Below are 24,007 nucleotides of genomic sequence, written 5' to 3'. Positions count from 1 at the left end.
GAAATGCTTATTTAGAGTTAAAAATAAGCTGATGAGAAGAACTAAAAACAAAATTTCTTTAAGAAAATGGTTGCTTCAGGGAATAGAGCTAGAGTTGGGGAAATGAGGGGTGGAAAATGGTTTATTTTCCTGATTAGCCCTTTCATAATATTTGCAATTTTATCATGTCTATTATTTTGACTGAAATTATTGTTTTAGAAAAGGAAATGACTGGTAAACCAGTAGTTTCTTCTTCCAGTTTCACTTAGAGAACTTTTTCTTATTAAAATATCTGTCATTCCAATTTAAGCACCAGTTTGAATTACTGAGCTTTTTATCCCAAAGATTCTGAAGACATATTTTGTAAGTATTAATGGTCTTTCAAGTGCTCTTAGTTGGAAAATAAATCTTACAATTTATCAACTCATGGAGTCACAGCGAATTAGTGCTGAAGGGATTCCATTTTTTTAAGGAAATCGAATAATTTTTCCATGGCATGGTAGTTTTGATCCACAGTTCTTTATAGGACAAAGTAGAATGGGCATATAGTCAAATAGTTAGAGCATATGACTTCAAATTGGAACCTGTAGCCTGCCATTTATGGTCCTGTGAGACATGGTCATGTAGGATCTCTCCGGTCTAATTTCCTGTAACCACCCAAAATACAGTTTCTACCAGTGCTTTTGGTATCCTATGAACGTTTCCTATTAATTTTTACTTTTCACTTCTCTGTGAAGAATCACATGGCCCTCAGTTTTGCCTTGTACCCATTATCTAAAAACTACTACAAATCACTATCCTCTCTGAAGCCTTCCTTGACCTCTCGTCTTGCTTCTAATTTGGTTAAGACCACCATGCTTTGTAAGTAACAAATCATAACACATGGGAATACATGTCTATAGCTAATATAATTAGATAAAATTAATAAACATTTTGTCATGATTAATCTGATACACAGTTAATGAGTTAATAAGCATAGCATAAGAGCATAGCTTCTAAAATGAGCAGGATCCTGAATTTCCAGTCCTGCCTGTTAGTACTCCATCAAGCCTCAGGGAGTTCATCTGGAAAAATGTGGAAAAAAATAATCTTACCTGAAAATGGATGCTGTGAATCTTTAGTTGTACAGTCTCAATAAATATAAACTACTATAATTATATTTATTATTGTAGGTAAATAAGCTCACAAAAATGTCTACCAATCATATTTTCATAGACTCCTAGTAAATTACCCTATTTAAATGAGCATTAATATTGTTTAAATATAAACTATTTTTTATTACCATCACACACATTAAATTCACAGAGATCAAAAAACAAAATCCTCCTTACAATAAGAAAATTTGGAAGTATCCTAAGTGTCTAATAATAGGGAAGGTGGATAACTAAATCATGGTACATATATTTTAGAAAATATGCAACCATTAAAAGTTATGCTTCTGAAGTTGTTCATTAACATGGCAAAATGTTTAAGATAAAGTATAAGCAAAAACTTTTAATGTAAAGCTGTTAAGATGGTATCTTAGTCATATAAATATACATTATGTATGTACAAACATATGCATTTATCATTTACATAAATTATGTATCATGCATGAGGAAAATGGAAAATTTCCAAATATCTACAGTGCTCATATCTTACTTTTAGAATAATAAGGGGGAAAGTAATATGATGTAATATAACAAAAGCCCTTGGTCTCATTTCCTAAACATTGCTCTTTCCTTGCCAACAATCTCTGGCTCCCATCCCCCAAACTCTCTGCTCCCCTGTATGCTTTATCATGTCATATACCTCTGCCCACCTGTAAGGAATCCTTAAAAGGATGTAGATTCCTGCAAAGACATGAGATGACAAGTTCCCTGAGGACATGTTCTATAGCTGTTGATGTCTGAACATAGCAAATTTTCATGTTACAGCCAGACATGAAAGTGGGGAGTAGATTTATATTGAACGAGTGAATAAGTGGAGACCCAAGGCCCCAAGAAATGGAGCAGTTAAAAAGAAGCAAGTGTGAGATTGATTAAAGAGATAATAACAAATAGCTACTGAGTACCTTATTCTAAGTGCTTTGTAATTCCTCAATGCGGCCCTGTTAGGATTGGTTAGTCAGTTTATGGGGCATCCATATAGTGGCATTCTATGCACTTGCTTAAAAAACAAAAGAATGAGGAAGGTTTCTTGTACTCATATGGAAAGGTCACCGAATTATATTATCAAATGAAAAAAAGCAAAGTGTGGAACTGCGTTAAGTCATGCTACTGCTCATAAGAAGAACACTGTCTATTCACATCTGCTTGTGTATAAAATATCTCAGGACAGACACACAGGAAACATGCTGTGGTTGCCTCCCAGCCATGAAATAGTAATGAGACTTCACTTTAATCCTCTTTACACATGAATTTTTAAGCCATTGAATATATTTCAAAAAGACAATTAAAATAAAAAGGGAAATCATTATTGCCATTTACAAATGAGCAACCTGAGGTTGAAGAAAATTAGATGCCCTATTAAATATAAATAAATAATATATATTTGATTATATATTAAATATAATACTATAGCAGTAGAAGTAGTATAACAGTAGTCACACTTATCAAGCACTTCCTGTGTGCCAGGCCCCATGATAAGCACTTTAGAAGCAGATTTATTCCTCACAGATCTATAACAAGGTTTTATTTTTATCTCAGCTGAAGAATCTGAAGGAACCATGTAATTTATTTTCCCATCCAGGAAGCTAATAATTAGTCTGGCGCAACAAGCATAAGCCAGGACTTGTGTCACCCTACCGAGAGAGGCCAAGTAGCTTGCCAGATGGCCTGTTGTAATGGCAGACCAGGCCTGGAACTGAGGTCTGTGTGGTCCCACAGCCTGTGCTCCTAGCTGCTACTCACAGATAAGCAAGTGAATGGTCCAAAAGCTTACATATTTTGCAAAAAACACACAGCTGTTAAGTGCCAGTTCCAGCCTCCATACACAGTCCTTCTTAACCCAAAGCCTGCTGTATAATATTGCCTTTCTGAATACTAATCTAAGAATCCTTCGGCAGAGGAATTTAAGGGGAGGATAAATATGGAAGAAGAGGAGAAGGATGGGCAGAGTCCCAAGGTAAATACTCTGGCAGCCTTGACCCCCACCACTCAAATATACTCAGAACATTCAGTCTACAAACATCTGGAGCCTGCTGCATCCCAGGCTGTGTGCTCGCTGCTTGGAGTCTATGGTCCTGCCCTCATGGAGGTTACAATCTACTTTCAGGACCGGCTTGTGTAGATTGTAGGGCCTTTGGCTCTTCCTACATATTGGGCCATTGCAGTTAATCAATAATTGTTAATAAGGAAAAGCAGGTAATATATCCTTGTTACTCTAAGAGTTCCAGAACTATAGAGAAGAAGAAGCAGTCTTTTCAAACTGCTTTCAGGAAAAGGCTAATAGAATTATAAATGAAAAAGTTTTTTTTTCTGGACTAAAATTCATGAAGCCTTTTCTATATGCTACGTACTTTCTTTAATAGAAAAGTTTATGTCCTGTCACTCTGGGAAATATAATAAATAACATTTATTTTTATTCATTCATGCAAATGACAATAGAGAAATGATATGAAAGATACAGTAAGTTTGAGCATGTGCTTGCATACTTGGAATGAAAAGGTTAACATACACATTATTAGAGTTATAACTATATGAATTGGTTCCTTTGAATAGATAGATGGATGTTCTAACTGAGGCTGTCTGTCTTCCAATACCTCCAGTCCACAGTGAAGAATACTCACTTTCAAACTTAAAACAGAGAAAAAGGCATTATTGAACTGGTTGTGGAGGGTGGGGTCTTATTTTCAGACAACTGAATCCATTCTAGCTAAATCGCAATTATTTAATTGGCATTTTGAACAAACTTGCCAAATACCGTTTTCAGAATGTTGCTACTGGAAATATTATTTAAAGATGAGAAACTAAGTCCCTTAGAGGCAAGTTTTTTTCCATATTCATCCAACAAGCATTTTGAATCCCTAAGTAGCAGTCACTGTGCAGTAATCAACAGCAGTGGGTCTCTGCTCTCATGGATCTCACAGTCTACATTCCCGACAGCTTGTTTGTCTCATTCCAAGAGCTTTAAAAAATAGATTATGTAACTACTAAATCAGAATCTTGAAAGGGCCTAGAAATCTGTGGTTTCAAGAGCCCAGGTAATTTTGATGTGCTTCCAGATACGGAAGCTGGCTCAGGGGCTTGAGACCTAGGACTAGTGCTAGACTGACCCTGACCTCCAACTTGGAGCATCTTCCACAAAGCCATCGTGAATCTTTATTTTGGGCAAGCAACTAATTCTTGCTTTTAGTTGAAGGTTAAAAATGTTGAGGCTGTTTTGTGGTAATTTTTATTTATAAATATCTGTGCCTTTTGAATTTAATGACTACTTTGAATAAGCAACAAGTTTGTGGTTTCAGAGTATTTTTGAACAAGCCACTTACCCTCAGGTAAGTAGAGATGAGTCTGTTTTTCTCACCTACAAAATGAGGGAGTTAAATTGGATGATCTCCAAGTGTCAGTCCCTCCCTGCTTCTGACCCACAGATAAGGGAGGAGACAAGATATGGAAAGCCTGAAAGGACCAGCCAGGGGACTCGAGGCTTAACAGCACAAGAGTGGTGCTGAGAGGGTACCCTTCATATTTATTTAGCAAATGGTTGTTAACAACAATAGAATTCTGCATGCGGGACCCAATACATAATCATTAATCAACTCCAAGGTTAATTGTCAGCAGTCTCCAGTCTCTTCTGGGACGTTCCTACATGGTGAACAAGTTCTTACATGGTGAACAATGAATGCAAGGGCAGTCATATCACAGAAACTGTTTTGGTCTTGATCATGCATCATAAATTACAAATAATCAAGGCAGATATGATTATACATTCTATTTCCATACTTGATTTATATATGAATCCCACATCCAAGATTCTTTTCTGATCTAGAAATCTATGGTGAAAGATGTTCTAAACTATTTTTAAGTCCCTTCGTTCATAGCTGTGGAAAACAGGATTTGAACCTCTAGGTCAGTTTGCTTTTCTGTCATTAGTATTTCTGTTGGAGAACCTGCCAGAAGATTTTTCTCTCTAGGCCATCTGAGAAGTAACTTTTCTTATGGGAGGGGTTGTGCAGTTATTTTTACAACTTGGTGATGTAAAATTTCAGTCAGCACACTGGGGTCTCATTATCTGCCAGATAAGAGTCTGGTCATTTGATCTCCTTGCCTTGGTCCTGTGGCTACTTCACCTCTCTTCTTCTGATAAGGTAGTTATTGATAGCCTTCAAGGCTTGGATTATTTAATCATTGTTGATGAGCATAAAAAGTTCCCCAAAGCCTAGTAAACATAATGTTCCTCAGGTAATTGTAGATTAATGATACCAAAATAAAATAAAATAAAATAAAGTTCCCCAAAAGGACAGCCTCTCATTATAATATCCTCTTCTCCTCTCCAGTCCTTCCCCTGCCCAGGGAAGACATCTGTGAACTGCCAAACAGATAACTCAAGGAAGATATAGACTATATAGCCAGGATCCTAACACCTCAAAAATATTTGAGAATCCCCTTTTCTCTGTCTCTTCCTGACCTACAGATGGTTGTGGTTGCCAGATTTAGCAATAGAAAATATAAGATACCCAATTACAGTTGGGATAAGGAATAAAGCTTTAATTTAAGTATGCCCCGTGCAATATTTGGAACATACTTTTACTAAAAAGTTATTTGCTTCTTACCTGACATTCAAATTTAATTGGACATTCTATATTTCATTTGGCAACCCTACAGAGAGTACATACCCTAATGCTTTCCTAAGTCCATCTGTCTAATGATTTGAGATCTAAGTTTTTTTGAGGTTTTCTCCTAAATTAAACACTGAATGAAATGTTTGCAACAACTAAGACTGCATGTACATGAAGTGTAGTGGATGTTGCCCTGCCTACTTACTCACCACTCTCTTCCATTGTGAGAATACAAGGATAGAAATAAGACTTTGCTCGAAAAACCTAAGCTAGATATTTCTCTCTTTTGGATGCACATAAGCAAAGACAGTAATACAATGCATTGCACAAAATTTATTTATACCCTATTCAGTCTTTTAGTTTGGCTGCATGCTTCCGCAGGTGTGGGTGTTTTCTTTGCCTTCCCCTGTGTCAGTGTTTGAACCTTGGCTGCACATTGGAATCACCTGGAGAGCTTCTAAAACTCTCAATCCCTGCCTGCCTCCCAGACCAGTTAAATCAGGGTCCCTGGCAGTAACATCAGGCATCCGTAGTACTTAAAACCGCCCAGGTAGTTCCAGTGTGATGAGCTGAGAACCAGTTCCAAAAAATGAAAATGACAGATTCAAAGAAGGATTTTAACTGCTAAATCATGTCCTTATATTTCAAATTCCTCTTCAAAATTTATTTCATGTACCTTTTGGTAAGCCTATTATATTACCATATTATATTTATTATTGTTATAGCATATTATATATTATAGAGATTTTTTTAAAAAAATATCTCATGTGGCTTTAATCATGTCCCTGGTTCGTTATTAATTTCCTAAAAGTGTACAATTGAGTTTTGTTTTCAAATGTTTCTTTGTGAGTTTCTTGTCTTTTTCATATGTATTTCTCTGTCTCCAATTACAAACTAGTGGTTCTTAACTCTGCTCAGTAGAATCATCTTAGAATTTTTTTTAAAATATGCCTAAGCCCACCTCCTGGAGACTTGGCTGTAATTGGCGTAGTGTGGAGCCCAGGGGTTGTTATTTTTTTAAAAGCATCTGAGGAGATTTTTGGGTTTTAGCAAAGTTGAAAGACAGTATTATTAAATATGTTAAATACCTACCTAATGATCTGCATCTCCTGGGGAACCTTTAAAACATACATATAATTACCCTTCTTAACAAAATTGAAGAAATTTTGAGGTTCTAAGAGAAGGAGAACTAAGGGATGAGCAAGTAACTTTCAGAGTGATGGGTGTGAGTGAGGAATTCCTGTCTGACATAACCAAAGAACTTCTGAGAATAAGGATGAGGATGACTAATATTTTAGAAATATTTTATTTCCTCTGCTGCATTTCAATGTAACCCTATTCTGTTGCTCTGAAATCTACAGAGAAGGCTGTCTCACATGGGTACAGGGACATATGCCCAGACCCACACACAGTGGATGTCCACTGTCCGGGCCCCACCTATGAAAACCCTAATTCCAGAGGTTCAGACTGAGGCCCCAACATCAGTACTTTAAAACCTTCCCCAGACCATTGTGGTGAGTGGCCAGGCTTGTAGATGATAGATACAAAATCCTTAGACAATGGTCATCACAATTCATTCCATTAACAGCTGAGTGAATTCATGTCAGGTAATAGAAAAATCAATGGTAAAAATGGGTTTTTGCAACAAGGGGGAAAAAAGAGTGATTCTTACTAGACCTCTGTCAGATCTCCTGGTCTTTTTCTCTTTGAGCAGCTGTGTGAAGGAAGAATAATCTTCCTGACTATGACAGAAGACCAAGGAGGAGGTGTCCAGGAAAAAACAATAACAAAAAGTTTTAAAGCAGACTTAATCTCCTATTATAAGAAATAACAGAGAGGAAACATGGCATACATTATCAACAATCATGGGGCACTGATCCAAAATTTCATTCATTCATCACTTACTGAGCACGTGCTAAGCAACAAGGACCAAGCTAGATGCTGGGAATTCAGGGTATGGTCTATTTCAGAGAAGCAGAAGATAAAACCAGGCTTTTGAAAGATACAGTGATCAGGGTGTGGGGGAAATGGACGAGTGAGGGAAAAGAAACAGCGTTTCTTGTCCAAGTGAATGGAACTCTGCACAGGCACAAGGGCTTAAAGCAGCATGAAGGGTTGACTGAATTACAGATGGTTCAATAGTGCTGTCTTGTAATGTTACAGAGAACTTGGGGGCAGGTGGAAGGCAGAGTGATAGCAATGCTACATGTCGTCTCCACTTACATGTATCAGTCTAGTCCTTCCTAGATATTATGATGAGTTCCTAGAATGGCCATAAAATGTTAGATGAGAGATGGCTGACCAGCTTTGCTAGCCTAAAACAAAAGACACACGATCTTGCTTTATTTGTTCTATTATTTTGCAAAATCTTTATCTCTAGACTAATCCTTTCATATCATCCTTATTGATACTTGGTTGCATTGGCTGCAAGAATATTTTTTATTCTAGACTCTTGAATTTTTAACCTCTTTGGATATAGGCATTTATTTTTGCATGATGTTTTGTGGATAATTACACAAGCCTGAGTTCACTGTGAATGCCATTTCAGTTTGGTGCAAATCTTCACTCTTCACTGTGAGAGAGTTGTGTTGACCAACATCAGTAATCCGCACACTCCCATGGTCACCACATAGGCACAAACCATAGCTCACACCAATTCTCAGCTCCTGCTGTTAACTTCCTTCAGTTAGAAATACTGCCTTTAGTTGTCATGCACTGACTTTTTTCTTACAAGGCATATATAATTCAAATATACAAATTAATTGTGCAGCAGTCACCTGTTTACTAACAAACATCTGTGTATGTACCATGCAGTTTAATCAAATGTTAACATTTTGCTCCTTTTTTACAAACTAAAACATAGCAGATACATTTAGTTGATGCTCCCTCTGTATCTCTTCTGAACCTCATTCCCCTATTCCCCAAAGAACTTAGTGTTTATCATTGTATTGATCTTAGTGTTTATCATTGTATTGCATGCTTTTATAAACATACTACCATATGCGTCCATAAACAACATATATTACTGCTTTTTAAGTTTTTAATCTTTGTTTAAATAATTGAGTATGTATCTGTGCCTTGCATTTTTACAGAAATTAAGTTTTTTAGATTTATTGATGGAGACACATTGATTTAGTTCATTTTTTAAAGTACTATGTAGCATTCAATATATGACTCTACCAAAATTTATTTGTTATTGCATAGAGGTAGACATTTGAGTTTTTCCAATTTTTTACTGTCATAAATCTGCAGTGAACAAAATCCTTGTATATATTTCCATGTACACAGACATATTGGGTTTTTATTCCTTAATCATTTATTTTACTCATATAAGTAGTATTCACTATTTAGCAAAAAAAAAGTGAATATCTTACACATGACAACATAATCAACTTTAAAATGATATTATAATATTGCATGGATGTTTTAACTTGTAGCCTTTCCCAAAAGTCACAGGGAACTTCCCTCATGGAGCCATAGAAGCCTCAGCTCTAAATCATAGAATAGTTTAAGGAGTAATCAAATGTGAGTACAGAATTGGACGGGAGGCTAATGTACCTTCAAAAAACTTGAAGGGCCTGATAGCACCCTTTTTTCTGTTCCATGACAATAAATGATCAGAGTCAGCCTGATTCACTGTTCCTTTAATATGGACTTAGAGCCATTGATTTTAATATGAGCTTTTGTTAAAGTATACACATTGCCCACTTATTACTCTGGGAGGAAATAAGTCTTGTATGTATTTCACTGATTGTGATTTCATGTCATTTATTAGTGCCCACTCTGCACTGAGCCCTGTGTTCAGTGCTCTGGGGTGTCGAGAAGTCCTCAGAAGAACTTGCAATACCACAAAAAGCAGAGATGCTTAGGAACTTCCATCAGTAGAATTTTAGCATCTGAAATAGTTTGTCATTTTCTCCCTTAGTGGCACTCAGGAAATGCTTGTCTCCTGCCGTTGATGAATAGTTTCAGAATACTATGGATCATGCTGAAGAGAATGAGATCCTTGCAGCAGCCCAGAGGTACTGTGTGGAAAGGCCCATCTTTAGTCAGCCAGTCCTGCAGGAAAGACTGCGCAAGAAGGACAAGGTTTCGGATTCCATTGGGAATAAGCTGAAACAGGCGTTCACGTATGTTGTGTTTTAACCTATGTGCTTTATTCTGTCATTCAGTTATGAGAGAAGCAAGGTCCAATGTGTAAAGAAAATTTGGTGAAGTGGGGAAAAAAACAAATGGTGAGCACTTGTGAGTTGCAGAGCTCTCCATGTGGTATGGTCCATGATAAGATACTTGACTAAACATGGGCTTCATTATGTATTTCACCGTATTTATTAAAATCCTATTATACTACATCTATGTAAAGGTTTATATAAAAAACCCACTTTACAATTCACCACCTTCAAAATACCCACCTCATTCCTTCTTCTCTCAGAAATGTTCCAACCACTCTTTTTCTACCCTTGACTTCTACCCTTTTTGGCAACCGTGTGAATCTAAGTCCCCAACCTAAGCTGTCAAGGGCACACAGTGTCTGATGACTCTTCCCTTTGGAGACACTTACACAGCCATGTTGCAGTCCTGAGAATGCTAAAGCACGTGTGCCTGACATGTGTGCCTACCAGCACCCAGACTTCAAAACCAAGCTATCTGGTCACTGCCTCCTAAACCCTTGGGACCACACCTCCATTTCATTCAAGGACTTTGTGCTCTAGGTATGATCCTCAGGAGAGGCTAAAAATGTATACACTGGAGTCAGACTGAGTTTTCATCTTAGTCCCAACTGCCTACAGCTGTGTGCTTGAGTGTCCTACCCTGTAAAACGGGGATAATGATAGTCCTTACATTGTAGAGTTAGCAGGGTCAAAATCTGTTAAATAATGCAAAGTGTAAAGCACATGGCAAGCGCTGCATGAGTGTAGCTGTTACTATTACAATTTTCTAAATGAGACTAACATCAAATCTAGTTTTTTCACTCAGATTCATTGCTCTTGCCATAAATGCCTCATATTTTATTTACAATATCTTCCTTCACCTAATTACCAGATCCTTTAACCACTAAAGAAACTGTATAAAACACCATGCAGGCTGTAAGAATGCATTATCTTTTGAATTGCATCAATTGCTTCCTTGTCACCAGGAAGACCTGGAGGTGTCATACTGGCAGTGGAATTCATCTGTCCACACTCTCGCTCAGTGATCTCTTTGATTATTGGCCTAGACTGGCAAAAGGACTGGCCATGGCCCAGAGTCAAAGTTAATTGCACGACACAGGAATTAAATGCAAGCCCTTGGTTTTATGAGCACAGTGTCCCACCAATCAAGGCAACCAGACATGGACTCCGCTACTCTACTCCAGTGACAAATGGTGTTTGGGGTTTACCTGATCAGAGACCCTAACGTGTTGAACACAGGTTCAGAAAGCTCATAAGAGCTGTGTAGATTTCCTTCACTGTGTAAGGAAGGAGAAAACTAAATGGGCAGATGCTGGCCAGTCATTGTACATTTAAATATTAACTCACTCAGTAAATAATTCCCCTACTTCATTTTTGCACCAACACAGAAAGTACATCAAGAATTTCATCTATTAAAATAATAGCTTCCAGGGTATCTTAATTATTTTGGAGCTACATTTTTCTTAATTTTCATGGTAAGTTCTAGAGCATTATTAGGGAGCCATTTGAGATGTTTTCATTAAAAAAAAATTGCAAGCTGCAGCTCTTATCTTCTCTAATCTCTACAGAGTGGAAAGGTCATCCTCAGCACTACTGTGAATTTTCCTTTTTGCTCCAGTACATGAAGAAGGGAAAATGCCTTCGTGTAAATTCTACGGAAGGGTTCCTTATTTTCTTTCTTTGTCCTCCCAGATGTACTCCTAAGAAAATACGAAATATCATTTATATGTTCCTACCCATAACTAAGTGGTTGCCAGCCTACAAATTCAAGGAGTATGTGTTGGGTGACTTGGTCTCAGGCATAAGCACAGGGGTGCTTCAGCTTCCTCAAGGTTAGTAAAATATACTTATCATTTCCATTATTATATTACTTTTTTTGTTTCCCATGCTACCATCTCCCAATTGCTTGACTTTTTTTCTACTTAATTTCATCATGATGGCAAATTCATAGTTTTTATCATATCATTCTAGTAAACTTTACCTGTTTAAAGGGAAACTTTAGAAACATTTAACCCTTAAAAAGTATCAGAGATAATAGTAGTAGAATATGGTGATACTATTTTAGAAATCTGTATATTTAGGAACTGGGTGATCATTGTCTTACTTCTTGCTAATTAGTCACCCAATGAACATGTTGGTGGGGTTGTAATTGTTAAGGTCCTTGACTTTTAAGTCCACATTCTAAATACAAGGGGCCATGATATACTGAATTCCTCTGCTTTGTGTGACTTTTATATGTGATATAAGAATTTAAGAAAATACTCATTGATTTATTCATCTACTCACATGTTCATCAAGCATCTGGCTGACCATCCTGTCCTCAAGGAACTCACCACCTGTCATATCAGGGAGATTACATGATGCAAATGAAAGCACATATAAGTTTTGACTTAAAAATAGTGTTAATCACTAGTAAGGAAAACACCGGGCACTATGAGATAATAATAGGGGGACCTAATTTAAGTAGATAAGTCACAAAAACCTCTAAGAATGTGAGATTTGACTAAGACCTGAAGGATGAGTAGGAAGCAGGTAAAGAAAGAGAGGAAATGCATTTCAGGCAAAAGGAATAGCATGTGGCAAGGCACTTAGCAGGAAATGAAGTGGTATTTGAAGATTGGCTGCAAGGATTGACAGAAAGGCAGGGTGCTGGGAGAGCAGGGAGGGGGCCGTCATGGGTGGCAAGGTGGCCAGTGGCCTGGTTCTGCAGAACCTCGTTAGCCCCCTTTGACTTTCTTTCTGAGTGCAATGGAAGCTGTCAATGTGCTTTTCTTTGGGTTTTCTTTCTGAGGAGTCACTGAGACTACTGTGTGGGGACATTTGGTTGGTGGGAGGGGTTCCAGAATGAATGTGGGGAGACCAATCACAGTGACAGTGACCCTGTAGGCAAAAGAGAATGGCTCCAACAGCGTCTAGGTCAGCTGAAGAAAAATCTGTTCCCTTCTCTAGTTTCCCCAAAATTGATCACCAAATGGTCAATTTGTCAAAAAAAAAATCCTTCCCCTCATAATCAGTTAGGTAAGTTTAATTTTCCAAGTAACTGATTTATGAAATCTATTAAACAAAAGCCTTAAACCAGGTTTAGGACAATTTTCCACAACCATTTGGACACCAACACCCCAAAGATAGAAAAAGGAACACATTCAGAGGCAGATGTGAGAGGAGACAGAGGCTCACCATCTGAAATGGGAAACAAAAACTAAACGTGTCAAGGCGGACTGACAAAGCTCCAGGAAATGACTGCGGTGAAGGGCTGCATGAACCCCAACAAACTAATACTTTGAAGAAGTCCTCAGGACTTTGCTGTATTGGGCCTTCAGTAAATGCCATTCCACAAATTTATTTTTGTACAGTTGTTATTGACCTTCTTCCATCTTGAAGTAGAGTAATGGCTGTAAAAATGGAAAGAATTGAAAAGATACATGCTATATTTTATGGTAAACTCAGTATAACTGGCTGTTGGATTAATTTGGGAGAGAATGAAGGACCAGGTTGGGTTAAGAATTACTTCAAGGTTTCTGGGTTGGTGAGTTGGATGTAAGGACAGTGAAGAAGAAGGATGGTCAAGAATGACTCAGACCTGATTGAAACACCTAAGGGATGGAGGTGCCAATTGTGGATGTTATAAAGATTGCAGGAAGAATGGAAATGAAGGGTGAGTTTGAACATGTTAATTTGAGATGCTTGTGAGTCAGACAAATAGGCAGTTCATATTTATATTTAATATATTATGGGTTCAAAGGAGAGGTGTGGGCTAGAGATTTCAGTACGGGAAGATGACATACAGGTAGCGAGCGTTTAAGCCATGGCAACAGACAAGGCCACCGATGGAGTCAAAAGAGGACGGGTCTAAGATCAAGCTTTGTCCAACACTAAGGGCCAAACAGAGAAGGGGGAACCAGCAGAAGAGACTGAAAAGAAGCGTCTGGAAATGGAGAAGGAGAACCAGGAGTGTGTGGTATTACAGAGAGGAAGAAATTATTTAAAGCAGGGGATGATCTATTAGGTCGAATGCTGCTAAGAGGTGTAGGTCATCCCACAATTAAATTTGTATGGAAAGGTATTTTCTGCCTGTCACTAGTCAGTGAATATACATCAATATGAAAAACAAAACATAGCAAAGATAGAGATCTAAGAGATAGTAAATTAATTTTCTTGTGGTTGATAAATAATTTAAATTAACGAAAAAGATTTCATTGAGCATGGCAGATTGAATACATGTGTCTATCTCTTAATTCATTTAAAATTCCTCTAAAATGATGGTAAAGTAGGAGGAAATGGTATAAGCTATTAAGGACAAGGTAAAGGGGAGAGGAGATAGCATGGAGCAGAAAAAAACGATGGCAAGAGATGGTGAGTGACAACCGAATGAGTGGAAGAAGTTAATGTTTAGGCGCCTGCCTTGAAGAACATTAGGAAATCGGAGGCTCCAAGTATTGTCAAATGTGAGAGGCAGGCAGAGGGCTGGTGGCAAGGGAACTGGTTGGAAGCCTGTGAAAGGAGCACATACACACTCGGCCCCACACCCACTCCACACAGTGGGCGACAGGGTGGAAATACTGAAAGGTATCAGAAAGATTAAATAAAAATCTGTACATTGACCTATCAGCTAACAAAGGCTCTTCCTCACCCCGTTCAGCTCCAAAGAGCCTGCAAGAATTTACAGCCCCAAGCAGAGGATGACCTGCCCCCAGAGAAAAAAGCAAAGTGCAGCTGGAGGTTTCCCAGCAGAGGGGCTGACTGACCACTCAATTGCCCTACGATAAGACCAGTCAGTAAACAAAGTGGGCCAGTGCCCAGGAAGCTTCAAAAATGACAGAAAACAAACCACACGGAAGGCAGTGGCTCTTTGGGAACTTAAGTAATGAAGAAAGCAAAATAAAAAGATGTTTGCACTCTAATATCCTTAGCAACATATAATAACATGTTGAAACCAGGAAACAAGAGTAGATGAGATTTTTAGAAAGAGCATTCAGGAAACAAGAAATTTGATTTCTATACTCATAGAAATCAAAACAATGCTAGCTATAATAAAATATTCAATCAAAGGGTTGGAAAGTAAAGTAGAGTATATTTCCTGGAGGTAGAAGAAAAAGACAATAAATGAACAATAAGAGAGAAAAGGTAAGAACACCAGAGAATCAATCCTGGTGTTTCATCATACATCTGCAGGGAGTTCCAGAAAGAAGAGTGTAAACAGAAGGGAAAGATTATCAAAAAAGTATTTTCAGAATTGAAATGCATGCATTTTCAGGCTGACAGTAACTGCCAAGTACACAGCAGAATAGATGAAAAGTAATTTAAACCAGGGCACACCATAATAAAATATCAGAGTACCTGGGATAAGCAGAAGGTACCAAAACTTTCTAGAAAGGGAAAAAAGTCACATAAATAAGATAGAACAAAGGGGAACCTAAAACAGTAGGCATAATAGAAAGTCAATAGTTTATGTCTAAGACTGATAAACTAAGAAATAACAATGCAAACATACTTGTTAGAAGAAGGTTTTTCAACCCTCCCCCACAATGCTGCTCATGATGGGCGGCCCCCTGTGCGCAGTAGGATGGCCAGCTGCATCCGTGGCTTCTACCCACTAGATGTCAGTAGCAGCCCCACACACAGCCATAACAATAAAAACTACCTCCAGACATTGCCAGATGTCCACTCAGGGCAAGATCCTCTCCATTGAAAACCACTGATTTAGAAAAAATGGATATAAATGGTACAAAAACCTAAAAGAGTGGAAAGTGAGTGCCTCTGGGGAGCGGAGCCCGGCAGTGAGGCAGAAAAGGGCTGCCTTTTTTCCTCAGAGCCTTTTCACACTGTTTGGTCTTTGAAACTATGGACATGTGTTTCTTTGCTAGAAATAAAATTTGTTTTTTAAAAAAGACAACATTAAAGTGACCGTATTATTACATATGAAATAGGGATGCTGTCCCACCTCTTCTTCTACTCAGGTTTTTCCTTCAAACATGACAATGCGTTAAGTGAATTTTCTAGTCCCAGGTACTTGGCTGAGCCCCCATAGCTGAAAACAATGGGTGCTTATTGCTTCCATGTTCTGAAGAGGCTGCCAGGCCATCTGTGCAAAACTGAGTGAATGACACCCAAACTCTCTCTTTAGTGCATCACTTCAACAGGATGTATAACGGGACCAGGAGATTGATGTTAGATTTGGAATGAGAATTTCTAGAGAGATGTGAAAGCCCTATACATTTCCCCTCCACCTAAAGTAAAGGAAGGAAGAATTGCAAGAAAACCACTCAGAGCAGTAGACTTGTATCCCCTAGAGTTTGTGGGGACTGTTGCCTAATTCTTTCAAGAAAAAAAATCTACAGGTGTAAGGTTGTGAGGTGCCTTTGACAGCAGAATGGAGAGCCCTGCAGTGGGTGTGCCCTCTGCTTCCAAAGTTTCTTGGGGTTAAAGTGCCAGGCTTTCCCATTGGAAAACTGGTGCCCCAAAAGGCAACCAGGCTTGGCTTATTTGCAAGGTAACTGTCTGAGAAGACTGCCTATAGGATGAGCATCTGCCAGAAGAAAAGCTGGGAGAGGTGAAAGAACCTGGCACCTGGGGGACAGGCTGGGGTGAGGGGACAGCCAAGGAATGGTACACTTTGAGTTCCTTAAGGAAAGAGGTCTCCCAAGAACCCATGAAGACACCCCATTAGAGAAATGGCCAGCACTGGGGCATCAGCACCAGGTTATAACTTTCTGCCTTTTATCTAAATTGCAAAAGAATAAAGCAGAAAAAAATCCACCCCCTGGTAGAGAGGGGATGACAAGGAGAACTGTCTCACCCTGGACTCTGAGCACAGATGTAGGACTACAGGGAGGACTGGGATGGCAAGGTGAGCAGCTTAAGATGCATCTGCCTAAGTCAACATGGTTTTCAGTTGTTCATCGTAAGTAACCAACCAAGAGAAAGCTGCATGTAAGCCTCTGTTTTCTAATGGTCTCCTCCTGTCTGTTTGGATTTTAATCCCGCAGGTTTAGCTTTTGCAATGTTGGCGGCTGTGCCCCCAGTGTTTGGCCTGTACTCTTCATTTTACCCTGTTATCATGTATTGCTTCTTTGGAACCTCCAGACACATATCCATAGGTAAACGCTTATAATTGATATTTTAGTACCTTTCCTTTGGGATTCCCAAGCCTTGCAATGTGCCGAATAAATCATGTGTTTGTTGTTAGAACATGTGCTTACTAATAACTTGTTACTGCATACCCATTAGAGGCTTTTAAAGAATTCACTCCCCGCAAGATTTCTGGCACTAATACTTGTCTTAAAATCTTAAAGAAAAGCAATTTTCTTGTATAAAAAAGAGCAGCTGTTAAAATCTGTGAAATTGGGGTTTCAGTTCATAATACAGTTTGCTTGCCTCTAGTTTTATCTTTTAATTTATTTGATGAATGGTACCATGAGGTCCTAATTACTATGCATATATTGCATTTTCATCCAGTGTTAGGCTCTGAATTGTACATGGGTTTTCTTTAGTGTATTTAGGATCAGATTTATTCAGATTCCAAATAGTGTGGGTGCTGCATGAGGCTGCACCAGCAAACACATGCACTGTGATTCCGATATCCACTGCTGGGGTAACAAATATCTCTCAAATTTAGCAGCTTACAAAACAGTCATTATCTCTCATTGTTCCTGTGGGTCAGGTTGGGAAGGGCTCCTGTGGATGGTTCTGGATTAGGGTCCTCTCATGCCCTTCAGTCAGATGGGAGCTGGAGGCAGAGCAGCTACAAGAAGGCCGAGCCCCTTCCCCATCTCCAGCCACTCTCCTTCCCTCCCGCCTGTCTCCCCACATCCTGACTCAAGCTTTCCCGCACTGGGGCGCCAGCACACACACTACAGCTTTCCGGTGGAAGCTGTGTCCCCTTTGATTAGCTTGCCTCAGAAGTCGTGCACGAACACTTCTGCTGCATTCTTTTTTGCTTACTAGTTTGTTGTAAGTCTCCCCAGGCTCAAGGATAGAGGAAGTAGACTACCTCTCGGTGGGGAATCATCAAGGCTCTAGAAGAGTATGTGGGATGGATACACAGCTTATGCATAAACCAGGAGCAGAATGCTTACAGCAAGCAGTCCAATTTCATTTCAACCGCACCTGTGTTCCTTGGCATACTGGCAGCAGCCACATTGGATACACTGCAAATGATTCCCTTGGTTAATGCTTCATTATTTCAGGTCCATTTGCTGTGATTAGCCTGATGATTGGCGGTGTGGCTGTTCGCTTAGTACCAGATGATATAGTCATTCCGGGAGGAATAAATGCAACCAATGGCACGGAAGCAAGAGACGCCTTGAGGGTCAAAGTTGCCATGTCCGTGACCTTGCTCTCCGGAATCATTCAGGTAATTCTCTCAGATGGGGACTTGGGCTCTCATTTGTTCACTTCATAAATATCTGTTGTGCATCCTTGGCTGGTCTACCTGGTGGACAGGATCAGCCAGAAAGTCCAGCATGCAGAGTTGGTAGCACTCAGGAACACAGTCCAGCTGCCTACCTAGCTGAAACTGATGTTTATTACAAACTAGCAACCTTCAGCTGGGGACATTACAGATTCCAGAAGCAAGAAAAGCTTGAGGCAGGGTTGATGAGTAAGGGGAAGAGGTCACCTTTTATCTGCTTAGAAAGAACAGGAGGGACTAAATGTGCCCCACTTCTGAGGGACAGGGGAAATACGTGTATGCCCAGTGCTCCGAAGCGTCAAGCCTCCCCAAACCTCTCACCATTTGCTTATCACCAATCATTGATTTGTTACACTGCTCTAGGTGCAAGGCACAGTGTTAGACACTGGTCCAGAAAGAACCTATTAATGTTTTCTGTTAGTTTTAACTTCTTAATCTATCATGTGACTTATTTGTTTCTTTGTCATTAAAAAAAAAAACAGTTTTGCCTAGGTGTCTGTAGGTTTGGATTTGTGGCCATCTATCTCACAGAGCCCCTGGTCCGTGGGTTCACCACCGCAGCAGCTGTGCACGTCTTCACGTCTATGCTAAAATACCTGTTCGGAGTTAAAACAAAGCGGTACAGTGGGATCTTTTCAGTGGTGTATGTAAGTAAGCATCTCCCTGACCCACTGGTACTTGTTTTTCCTTCTTTATTTTTCCTCTCCTCTTTTGCATCTCTTTTACCTCCATGGCTCACTTGTGTATTATCCAAGAATTTAATAAAATGGAAAAGATTTAGTTCTAAGGCTTTTCTGAGAAGAACACTACAAGGGGAATGAAGCGTTAACTCCCTGTTTATTAATACTTGAGGCTGCCTACCTCACAAGGAAGTTTTTGTTAGGTTTTTATTTGGTGACTACACCTTCACCCTAAGTAGCAGAAGAGACAGCTTTTTCTTAAGACCAAATTATGTTCTTTTTGGGAATAAATATAATTTAAAGGCATTATGGGAAAACGTGTCTCTCAAAAACTGCTTACTCAGGCAGGCAAGGAAATGAGTCTATAAAAGATATAACACAGTTAACCAGCTTAACCTAATAAAATATACATAGACTCTTGCACCCAACTGAGAGAAAATATAAATTATTTGCAAGCATGTAGGGAACAATAATAATAGCTGATTATGTTGAAGCTGATCATGTGCACTGATCACAAATTTATAAAATTAAATATTATTTCACACAATGTAATATAATTCACAATCAATAACTAAATATGACTTTAAAACCCCCATAGACTTGGAAACCAGAAAGCCTACTTCTAAATAACCCATGGACAAAGAGAAAATTATGAAATAATTAGAAAAAATGACAGAAAGTAGTACATACCAAAACTTCTGAGATGCTGCTAAAGCTATTTTGGGACAGAAAGACCTGTAGGCTTTGTAAGTATTTATGTGCCAGGTACTGTGCTAGGCACAGCAGTGTGCAGGCAGGTGTCACCCTTGTCCTCTTGGAGTTTATGCTGGTAAACCAATAATTACATAAATATGTAATTAATTACAAGTTGTGTGAAGTGCTTTGTAGAAAAAGACACAGACTCACAGACTCCAAGAGACTAGCAGTTACCAAAGGGAAGGGGGTGGGGAGGGTAGGTGGGGAGGGAGGGAGAAGGGAATTAAGGGCCATTATGATTAGCACACATAATGTAGGGGGGGCATGGGGAAGGCAATACAGCACAGAGAAGACAAGTAATGACTCTATAGCATCTCACTATCTGGTAGACAGTGACTGCAATGGGGTCGGTGGGGGACTTGATAATATGGGTAGTAACCACAATGTTGATCATGTGAAACCTTCATAAGAGTGTATATCATTGATAGCTTAATAAAAAAAAAGGTACAGGCTGCTGTGGCAGTTGCATAGGTAGACCTTTGAATCAGGGGTCTAGGAAAGTCATTTTGAGGAATTAACATTAAAATTAAATCCTTGATTGATTAGAATGAAATCAAACTGTAAGAATATCCCCTAAAAAACTAAATTCTTCATTTCCCATACCAGCTGGTAGCATGCTTCTTACTCTGAGATTTCTCTAAATGCCTATCACAAAGGAAATAGAATACACAAGCTCCTGAGAATACTCTAGGCACTGGGAGGAAAGGTGTATAACCTGGGCTCCCTGGCCACCTGCTTTCCCTGCATCTACGTGAGTCCTGACTGTGTTTGGGGTGCTGGGGCTGTAACCGAGGCTAAAATTAAGTGGCTTTCTTCTCTAACTCTCCTGGGCTTCTTGCCAAACTTTGGCATGCTTTGCCTTCAAAGCCCACTTGACTTCTTTTTCACCTGCTAACAATGATTTCTCCTTCTTTCAGCTCCTAAAAGCTTTTCTGTGTATTTATCTCTGGGTTGTTTTGCTGATATTAACCCCTATTCTTTCCTAATGCTCAGGACTCAGCTTAAGGATTTTTCTGAATTTTATAGCACTCCATTGAGACATTAGCAAATGAAGGGCCACTGTAAGATTGTTGGCTAAGAATTACAACTATAAGATTGTATGACTGGGTAGAAATGCCTCCTTATTGGTGGAAGCTACAAAGAAATTTCAGCCTAAGAGCTCTTAACTAGAAATGTCCAGTAATGGGATGGCTGATGTAAATTAGCGCACTAGAGCGTCTCTGTCTATTCAGGGCCTATTGCTTGATGTAAACATCCAGTGTTCACTGTGTTACAGAGTACAGTTGCTGTGTTGCAGAATGTTAAAAACCTCAACGTGTGTTCCCTAGGCGTCGGGCTGATGGTTTTTGGTTTGCTGTTGGGTGGCAAGGAGTTTAATGAGAGATTTAAAGAGAAATTGCCAGCACCGATTCCTTTAGAGTTCTTTGCGGTAAGTCAGCTGTTGGCCACCTACACCTGGCTATTTCTGTGAGAGATTTAGAAGTCGCAGGGGAGAAATAAGGAGTTAGACCTTTTTTTCTCTCAGTTCTGCCAAGAGAAGGTTAGAATTTGTCAAGGGGAACTTCTACAAATACACTGACAAAAAAAGAAAGTGTGAATGTAGACATGAATGATTTTTAAAGTATAGGTGAAAACTATCAATAAAAATGTTAATATGAATTATTCTGAGTGATGAGATTATGGAAGATTTTTTCTTCCTCAAAAATTTTATTGTCTGTTGTACAGGGAACACGTATAACTTTAATAACCTGAAAAAAATTAAGCTGTTTACATTTTAAGAACAAAAGACGAAGGTTCCTAGACTTTCCTGGCCCCTGGTGCTCCTAGACCAAAAGAAGTTCCTAATGGTTCCATTCATTAAGGAGTTAGGTCCAAATGACTTAAAACACATTTATGTCTAACAATTTAGGAACTATCTATAAAAATAATGCAGATACATTGAAATAAAATATATTTTATTATGTTCTTAAATAACCACAGTTATTTACTGAAAAGCTAACCTTAGTGGTACCCTGCAGCAACCACCCCTGTGAGGGGCTGGCTTCCTTCCCTGGTCAGCCCTAATTCTTTCCTGGATAACCCACTCGAGCTCTATAGTGATAGTTCTTCGGGATGGAGAAAATTGCTCTCTCCTTCCATTACTTTTCCCTTCTTGAAGCTCACTAAGGGTTGTACGTTACACACCAGCTCAATCTGTGTCAGGGAAGCCTCATGCACAGCGACACCGTGTGACAGGCAGTTTCTCTCTGACCCTGGCTCTGTAACTGAGATGGGAGACCATCGTGGGATGCCGGTGAGACCTCTGACCACATTCATGCTCTTGTCCCGGACACAGGGTCCACAGGAGGAGTGTGGATGCAAACATACATGTGATGACACCCTGTCATCATATCACCCTTGCAGTACCCATACCAGCGTCCCTTATTCAAGCCATCTTGGTCAGAGACTCCTATCACCTGCCGCAAAGGCACAGCCAACTGCCGGGAAGTTTTACGGACTCTGTTTGCACTCAGCTAGCCTGACACCCCAGCATGTAACAGAACAAAATAAAGAGAAAGGAATTCCAGGCCACAATGAAGCTGTAGATAGAGTTCAGTCTAATTCTGTGGACAAGAGTCATTAGGAGAAGTGAGCATTGCTGGAAGCTAGCTATAATTCTTTATAAAAGTGCAAGTTAAAAGTGAGACTAATTTGTCTAACATTGTTTGAAGCTCCTTTTTGTGGTGGTTGAATTTTCGTTTACAAAGGAACATACAGATCTGTATCTGTTTCAGGTGGTCATGGGAACTGGCATTTCAGCCGGGTTTAACCTGAAAGAATCGTACAATGTGGATGTCGTTGGAACACTTCCTCTGGGGTAGGAAAACAGTTTTATTTTAACTAACAGCGTGACTTGAATAATCAATGGACCTGTTATTGTTTCTAACTCCTGCTTTAGTATTCTTGCAAGGAAAGTCTTTTTTTCTCTACATACAAAACAGCTGAGAGTTTGTTAGGTTTTCATTTTGTTTTTAGCATGTAGGGGAGATTTTTTTATGGTGGTAAAAAAACACATAACAAAATTTACTATTTTAATCATTTTTATATGTCAGTAGTTTTAAGTACATTCACATTGTTGTGAAACAGACGTCCAGTCTTTTACATCTTACAAATCTGAGACTCTATATCCATTAAACCATGACTCTCCTTCCTCCCCTCCTCCCGGCCTCGGCACCCACCATTCTATTCTGCCCCCATGAATTTGATCACTCTAGGTGCCATATGGAAGTGGAATCATATAGCATTTGTCTTGTGACTGGCCTCATATCCTCAAAGTTCATCCATGTTGCACATGTTACAGTATTTCCTAACTTTTTTACGATGAATAAAATCCCGCTGCATATATTTACTACGTTTTGTTCATCCATTCATACACCAAGGGCCATTTGGCTGGCTCCCACCTCCTAGCTGTTCTGAACTATGAACATGTGAACTATCGTGAACTATTGTGCTGCTGTGAACGTGGGTGTGAGAATCTCTTTGGGATCTTGCTTTCCAGTTCTTTCAGATATCTACCCACTAGTGGGATTGCTGGGTCATACGCTAAGTCTGCTTTTAACTTTGGGGAAAGCCGTACTTTGGGGAAAGCTATCCGTGGTGATCACACGATTTCACAGCCCCACCCGCAAGTGGCACGAGGTGTTTTGTTTTCTTTTGTTTCCTGTTGTTTGGCACTTACCAGTTGTTGAAGACCTCTCCTTGGGTGGCATTGGAATTAAGAGCAAAAAGACTAGCCTGCCACTTACTAGCCATGTGCCTCCGGCAAATCCAACCTTTCAAAGCTTCAGTCACCTCCCTTGCTGGTGGGCTTGGTAGTTCATGCCAGTCAGGGCCTCAGTGGGAGACTGAAGCCTGTGCAGAGAACAGCATGCGCACTGTGCGCACGGGAGAGCCGCAGGTGTGGTAATAGAAAGCTCAGCGGCTCGATATTTCAACAAGTTTTTTAGTTTGCAATCATTTATTCCTTCTTGGCTTCATCTGTTTTATCTAATGTTTAAAATTTTACAATTCTCTTTATACTTGCAGGAGCTAGAGTGACTGCCAGCCTCTCCAAGTCTCACTCTGTTCTCTGATGCTCTCCAGCTGCCTCTGCATCTCTGTGTGTGTGTCTCTCTGGTACTGTCTCTTTTTCTTGCTACCCTCTTCTCTCTTGCCTCAAGAACAGAGTCAGACCTTTGCCCAGATGTTGGACATTGACAGGTCCTGGCATATG

General features: G+C 39.5%; 1 protein-coding gene across 3 annotated transcripts in view; it reads left to right on the top strand.

Moving 5' to 3' along the window:
- The window catches only part of SLC26A5 (solute carrier family 26 member 5), a 52,483-nt gene that overhangs the window by 11,523 nt on the left and 16,953 nt on the right, over positions 1 to 24,007 (top strand). For all 3 annotated transcript variants that reach the window (XM_073238976.1, XM_073238978.1, XM_073238977.1), the window contains 7 exons: positions 9,663 to 9,867; positions 11,602 to 11,741; positions 16,896 to 17,006; positions 18,096 to 18,262; positions 18,802 to 18,966; positions 21,032 to 21,184; positions 22,530 to 22,612. In XM_073238976.1, coding sequence (XP_073095077.1) covers positions 9,716 to 9,867; positions 11,602 to 11,741; positions 16,896 to 17,006; positions 18,096 to 18,262; positions 18,802 to 18,966; positions 21,032 to 21,184; positions 22,530 to 22,612 — 971 coding nt within the window. In that variant the 5' untranslated portion in view covers positions 9,663 to 9,715. The remainder of the gene's footprint in view (positions 1 to 9,662; positions 9,868 to 11,601; positions 11,742 to 16,895; positions 17,007 to 18,095; positions 18,263 to 18,801; positions 18,967 to 21,031; positions 21,185 to 22,529; positions 22,613 to 24,007) is intronic.

The sequence above is a fragment of the Manis javanica genome, chromosome 6, assembly GCF_040802235.1.
Source record: "Manis javanica isolate MJ-LG chromosome 6, MJ_LKY, whole genome shotgun sequence".
In the NCBI taxonomy this organism is placed as follows: domain Eukaryota; kingdom Metazoa; phylum Chordata; class Mammalia; order Pholidota; family Manidae; genus Manis; species Manis javanica.
Note: the sequence above shows the minus strand (reverse complement) of the source record. Positions and strands in the feature narration are given on the sequence as shown.